Below are 7,295 nucleotides of genomic sequence, written 5' to 3'. Positions count from 1 at the left end.
TACATAATACCGTACTCAGGAAAAAAAAAAAAGAAGAAGAAGAAGAAAAAACGAAAGAAAGAAACCCCATGTTGTGATAATTATAAATCTTCCACTGTTCTGCACGTCATGTGAAAAGACAAAAATAGAGAATCTTACTTGCAACGAGATTAGCATAAAAAATAATGTAATAATAACAATAATAATAACAATAATAATAATAATAATAATAAAGAGAAAAAGGAAAGAAAAGAGAAACACGGAGAAAAGGAAAGAATTAGGAAATATCAGGAATCTTACTTAGAACTGTTGTGGACGATGCTTAAGATCCATCTTGTACTTAAAAACACAGCGATGCAAAATGTGATCGTGCGTTTCCAAGAGCAATGACACTTGCACGTGGTTGCTTAACATTAAAATTAACTCTAAATAACACCAGTCTTCTCTATATAAAAAAAAAAAAAAAAAGAAAAAAGAAAAAAAAACTATAGTATAAGCCGCAAGCATATTCCAAATTATGCTTCCTTTTAATTGCTTTGCAACTGTATTGTCGAAAACATCAGGATTCTCTGATATTGAGACACGAAAACTACGAACAAAATAAGAAAAAAGAATGAAGAAATCGTAATAACACGAGAGAGAATCATATTTATATAATCGAAATAGATACACATAGTTCCGTCTTCTGGTAAAAACAGATCACACGTCGTTATCTTAGCGGTCGGGGTTGACGATACTTTGTTTTTATCAGTTTATCAAAATACGCGAAAAGAAGTGTAAAACTTATAGATTAAAAAGCATATAACGAGCATTTATTCGTATACATTCTAAACCTATCCCACCCGTTATATATTCCACATGATTTTATAGATAATATTCATCATGTAATAATAATATCCTTAATTATAAAACCATCGATCTCCAGCGGCGAGTAAATTTTCTTCCCAAAAAAGAAAAGAAAGAAAAACAAAAAAAAAAAAAAAAAAAAAGAAAGAAAAGAATACTAAAAATAAAGACAATCTAATAATATTTCTTCCGACGTGTGTTACTTGCAAATTTTGTTCAGAACTGCCCGTTATTTCTGTCCTCCCTATATAATGTGCAATAACTTCTCCGTAAGAGTTCATCTCGTGATCGACGAAAGGTAAAAAGCTCTTCGTAAATTGTTCTTTGACTTCGAACATTCTCAACATCGATATCAACCTCGTCATTGACGTTTAACGTATTCCTCAATCATACTTGGACTATAAATTTCAATTGTTGATAAAAAAAAAAAAAAAAAAAAGAAATAAGAAGAAAGCTAATTGCATGACATTAGATTTGATTTAAATAATAAAATAAATAGAAAGAAAGAAAGAAAGAGAAGATATTAATCCATTGAGAAATATTCAATTCGATAATAGATAATAACATACCTGATAACAACTAAGATGGTACAGTAGTGCTGGATAAAAAAGATAGAGTACGTAAAATAGCTCGTGGCGCACGAACAACGCTTCCAGCAATTTGTAAAACTCGACTGCTCCATCCTCCTTCTTGAGATTGTCTGATCAAACGTTCCTTCAATTCGTTCAGTTCCATTCTTATATAAAAATATAAACGATACTTATATTTTTTTCATATAAAATATAGCTTGTGTACATAAGAAATAAATAATATCTTACAGTTGACCATTGTATATTGATTCGATACGATGCAAGGCAGCTTCCTTATCGGCTAGTTGATTTTCAAGAACGTTTGAACGCAAGCTTAAAGCTTTTCCCGTTTCTACACTCAATCGCAACTGTTTCTCCAATTTCATTCGTTCATCTTCCGTGTCCTTCAACTGTCTAAATAAAAGAGAAAAAAAAGAAAAATCATCAATAAAAAACGTCGATAATAATATTGTCACTTTTTTGTTAAGATAGTCAGTAGATCTTCAGTACTCGTTGATATTCCAAATATTTTCTTACAAATATCTATCGATTGGGTAGGCGATGTTTAATTATTAAGAAAAAAGAAAATTAGAAAAATATGAAACTTTACATGTTTCGAGCTTGATCTATCACAACCTACTTGGCATATCGTTGATTCTGTTCCTGTGCAGAATCGACAAGTGCGACGTGTGCAGCCAATCGAATTTGCAAATCCTCGATGGCAGATTCAGCCCTATCTGCTCTGCTACCACGTTCTATAGCTAAAGCTTCGCTTGCGGATATCTAAAATTAAGCAGAGAAAGAAAGAGAGAGAGAGAGAAAGAGAATAAGAGAAAAGGATAATGAACTTTTCCATCTTTAAAAACTAAGGGATAAAAAGAAAAAGAAAAAGAAAAAAAAAAAAGAAAGAAATGTATCCTTTTAAATTATTCGTACGAAGCAAGTACTCAGGATCCTATTCAAGTTTAAATCTCATCATTTGAAAAACTCCGATCATCGCGATAATAATTTCTAATTACGTTAGATAACACAATCGAATTCTTACGACTTGGATAAGCATGTCGAGATACAGCGAAATTTTACCAACAATAAGCTACAACGTAAAAGAATTAATAGGGCAAGCATTATCGATCCTTTTTCCTAGTACCCAAGGAGTATTACGCGGTATTGAGTCAGCAACGAAACACAAAGAGTATGACTCAGAGGTTCTCTACGACCTCGTCGTACGTTGACCTAACTAACCAAAATTTTATTTCGTTTCGATCAAAAACTAATGACTGATGATTATCGCTTAATTTTTAACGAATCATCGTTGACAATAATTCCGTTGTCAAGTGATAAATTTTTACAAAGAAAAAAAGAAATAAATAAACGTTCGCCATATTATATTTTGTTAAAACATGGCATGTCCTTTAGAGAAATATAAGATTTCGTTGGAAAACGAGAGGGTGAAAAGAGTGAATCATTGTTTCTTAGAAACCAATAAGAATTCGTATCGTATTAAGAGAGAAAATCCACCCTCATTCTAGATCAACCTTCATTGAGCAGACGTATGACTCATTCGATAACTTTGCATTGGCAACAACCTACTACTAAAAAGTCAAAGGCCCTATTCCACAACAAGTATTATCTACTCTTCGTTTACATCCAAAGGAAACTGAAGGATTTGCATGACGAAGCTCTTCACTAAAATGGTACTTCACTGGTACTTGTTTCGTCGACAAGCCATTACCGATATCATTACCGATCAAAATTACTTATTAATTAATAAAAATATTTAATTAGAAGATTAAATTCTAATGAACCTTATCCAAAAGAATCCTTTTGTCTTCTCGTAATTTTAACAATTTCTCACGATCTCTTGCGATCTGTCCGTCCAAATCTTGAAGTTGATTTTGGGCGTTGAGCAATTCGTTTCTAAGATTTTCCGTTGCCACCAATCGTTCCTCGGAAATATCCTCTAGAGATTTGACTTCTTCTTCCAATTTATCTTTTTCCTAAAACCAAATATCATTTCGTGTTAAATAGTTAAAAATATAATTGCGTTAAATTCTAAAAATCTTTCATCATATTATATTAATACGATGGAAGGAAGCATTGCTTAATTGTGTACGTTTATAAAAATATATAGAAATAAATAATACGTTTGTTTGTGTATGAAAAAAAAAAAGTAAAATATAGATATCCGACAGATAAAATCTTGTGTGACCACTGATGAACTATACAGTGACCACTGATGAACCACCGTACGATATACGTAGCTCTTTCGTTTCATAATTAGCTGCTGGCGAAATGCCAGATACTCGCTTGTGTAAGCACCCTACGCTCCGAATTCGTTGGCCACACGTATCCGTTCCTACAAACGTGAACGTGGATGTAAGCATACAAAGCGTAAGAGCAAAAGAGAGAAAGCCAGTGACACGAATATATTTATTTACGACTATCGAAAAGAGAAACGAACTACATTTCTAATGTCACGTTTGATTTTTCTATCACGATATAAAAAAAAATGTATATATATATATATACAAACACGCACGCAGACACGCGTGCACGCATATATTGAAAATGTTACAGAAACTTCAGTTAGAAAAGTTAGAAAAAGCTTTTAAAACTTGTTGAATGAAATGAAAATATAATTTGTCATCGAACGAATATCATTAAAGAAAGATCAAAGAAAGAAAATCATGAGCTTTTGAGATCTACTCTTCGATGCATGGCTGAAATGTGCTACGCGAGTTCTCTTGGTAGCGTCATCCCCCTACTTAGAAGCACGTCATTGAACTCTCGTATTCGTCGAGCTCCGAGGGTGTCACGCTCTCACACATACGTCACACCTGCTAGCTACATATTCTCCGACGTAGTCAAATGAAACCTGCGCAATTATAAACTTCTTGCAAGAAGAATGAAGAATTGTAACAATATCTTGATTCCAATAAAATTATTATCACGATTTAAAAATGTTCAATTATCTACAAAGAGAATATAATATCTTAGAAAGGACAAAATTCTAATATTTAACAAGTACCACTATAACAACTACCACCCTATAATTAACTAACTCTATAATAGATACATTAATTCTATAATACCTGTAATTAAACTTCTACATAAATCTATCAAGTAAATTTGAAGTAACAGTTGTGTACCTATTCATTTTACATTTTCTTTCATCAACATTAACGTAACAACTTTCATTTTCACTTCGCATATTCAGTTTTTCTTTTCTACATTTTCTTAGTGGAATGTATACTCGGTACAACAGAGTCATATTAAAGCAAATAATATTATAACGTTCGCATTATATAATTTTTTTGTAAACGCGTTAAAAAGTAAGAAGATCAAACAGATTATTTCTTTTACCTTCTTGAGAACGTCACGTTCCTGAGAAAGCTCCTCGAACTGAGTTTTCGTACGTTGAGTCTCCCAACTCAATTTATTGACACGGCCATTCTCCGTCTCAAGTAAACGACGGAGAACAATGATTTGCAAGCGTAGATGCTCGATTTGCCGTGCTAATTCGTCGATCGTTTCCTGAAGCTGGCCGACGTCTGCTCGTCTGCGTCTCCAAGCATTCAGTACCAATACGTGACAAAGAATACTCGCGGCTTTTCCCGGATTCTGCGAAAGACAGTTACCACCCTCTTCGATGTTAGCAGACAAGAAATTCTTTGTCCATGTTCGATGTCCGATTCCTAGGACACCGTTATTATTTCCTACGGTGTCCTTGCTACGTTCTCCTAAATCCTCTCGATGTCCTAACGATGAATTACTATCTGATCTATAAAAAGAAATTAACATTATTTAATATATACCTATTATCTATAAAAGATAAATTTTCAAACATGGCGTCGATAGCATCGATGTTCAAACATTCCGGTAGCAGGCGGAGCCGAAGGTAACGGAATTTTATTAAATCTTTATAAAATATCTGATTTATTTACCTGAAATCAGCTATATCTGGATCTATAGTCGCAAGTGAAAGATCGGTCATGGATAAGCTCTTTCTAAAGCGTGACGAACCGATAGCACGTAAAATTGGTGAAGAACAGGCCGAATTTGAGTGATTACTATCTGGGCAACTTTTAATTGTCGCAATGGACACGTTACTATGATTTATTGCACTTAATCCGACTAATTTAAATGGATTACGGACAGGTCGATAATACGGGCTCGTTCGTTGACATTTTATAGGCAATTGTGAATACTGAAGCTTATGCTTTACACATTGTTTAAGATTTAATGTTATCGAGGAACCAGAAGGATTATCCTCCTTACTGGCTCTCGCCAGAGCGTGAAGAATAGGCGAATTACTCGCTGAGAGGAACGTTATTTCTGGCATTGCTTCTTTTTTCTGTAATTATATTGCAAATAAAATTCTCTTCGCACAGGCGATCGAGATTGTTTCTCTTGTTATTCTTTGTCATGGTTACGGGATCTTAACTTTCTTCTTAAGATTTCGAGCGAACAAAAAAACGAGAAACGTTATTTCAATCTTCGATATCAAAATCGAATTTCTCGGACTTTAGATTATCCAATTTAAAGAGATTATATAATAAGAAAAATAAACGTATCGCAATAATACCATTTAATCGATCAAAAATAATGAATATACTCAAGAACGATAATATTAACAAAATATTAAATAATATTAATAATAATATATTCGAAATAAATCAGCTTGGAATATCTTTCTTTTGTTATCGTTTACTTTCATTTCTTTTTTCTTTCTCTTTTCTTAATATACCTGAATATACCTAAGCACATGTGTACACAACATGCGGCATTATAAAAATCGATTTTCACAGGTACCCTGGGACAGAGATAATCCGACTACCTGTATCATATTGTTAGAATTATAGTATTAAGTAATAATAACCATTAGTGGACCGATGTAAAACTCTAATATTTCATTGAGCGAAATACGTTATTGAACACAATACAAATATATTGCCTTAAAAAAAAAGAAGAAGAAGAAGAAGAGAGATAGAGAGAGAGAGAGAGAGAAGGAAAGAAAAACAACGTTTCATTATTTAAAAATGACAACGATTGATGTTGAACTTTTGGTAAGAATAACAGTTGACTCGTTATATAATCGTCGTTTTTATAATACATCTTAATCAACGAATGCATATTGCGCCTTGATTCGATCTACTGGTTCATGGTTATTAAATATTATAATACCGATAGTCGAACGTAAACGATCGAATTTCATTTAATTCAGCGATACTCAAAAAAATCAATTTTTATAATATCTCGTTTCTCCGTCATACTCTGTATTTGAATATACTTAAATCTACCTGAGTATACTTGAATATACCCAAGAACATAACTATATTCTATATATCATATACGGAAAGTGTATAGAAAGTATGACTCACCATTGTACACGCGAGAACTCAGATACTCAGGTACGAAGTTTCTCTATTAAATTGTAAGCATTACGTGACAATAGTCAATGCAATCATTTGATGAGTTATGTCTTATTCCTAGAGTATCTAGTATTGTATAATTTTTATTCTCTTTTCCTTTTCTTTTTTTTTTTCTTTTCTTTTCTTTTTTCTTTTTTTTTTCTTTTTTTTTTTTTTTGCTTTTTTTCTTTCTTTTAATAAATAACGGGTATAAATCACACGAACCTAATTCAAAGTAAATATTACGAATAACAGAGAAAGAGAGAGAGAAAGAAAAAATGAAGTATTATAAATACGTTAAATCGAGTAAAGAGCGATCGTAATCAATTCGCAAAACGAAGGTTATCCACGTACATCGAAACTTCGTATTCGACTTCGTGACCTTGATGTAGAGTCAAGGCCGAAGCAATTTCCAAATAAAAAAGATAACAACGACGAAGAGAATGAACGATACGAAAGCTTAAAAAAAAAAAAAATCTTTTAAAACATT

At 32.5% G+C, this 7,295-nt stretch overlaps 1 protein-coding gene across 2 annotated transcripts; it reads right to left on the bottom strand.

Moving 5' to 3' along the window:
• Positions 1-428: 428 nt before the first annotated feature.
• LOC122628863 lies at positions 429-6,958 on the bottom strand. Of its 2 annotated transcripts, XM_043811643.1 has the most exons (8): positions 6,776-6,958; positions 5,339-5,748; positions 4,758-5,175; positions 3,200-3,391; positions 2,035-2,177; positions 1,644-1,808; positions 1,395-1,561; positions 429-1,223 (listed from the first exon to the last, which is right to left on the bottom strand). In XM_043811643.1, the coding sequence occupies exons 1-7, from the start codon at positions 6,776-6,778 to the stop codon at positions 1,405-1,407; spliced, it is 1,488 nt and encodes a 495-aa protein (XP_043667578.1). In that variant the 5' UTR covers positions 6,779-6,958; the 3' UTR covers positions 429-1,223; positions 1,395-1,404. The 2 variants fall into 2 exon arrangements, with proteins under 2 accessions (XP_043667578.1, XP_043667579.1); XM_043811644.1 differs by lacking the exon at positions 6,776-6,958 and having other exon boundaries at positions 5,339-5,865.
• Between the last annotated feature and the right edge of the window lie 337 nt (positions 6,959-7,295).

This window comes from Vespula pensylvanica, chromosome 4 (assembly GCF_014466175.1).
Source record: "Vespula pensylvanica isolate Volc-1 chromosome 4, ASM1446617v1, whole genome shotgun sequence".
Classification (NCBI taxonomy): Eukaryota; Metazoa; Arthropoda; class Insecta; order Hymenoptera; family Vespidae; genus Vespula; species Vespula pensylvanica.
The sequence above is the reverse complement of the archived record's forward strand: the minus strand, read 5'-3'. Positions and strand labels throughout refer to the sequence as shown.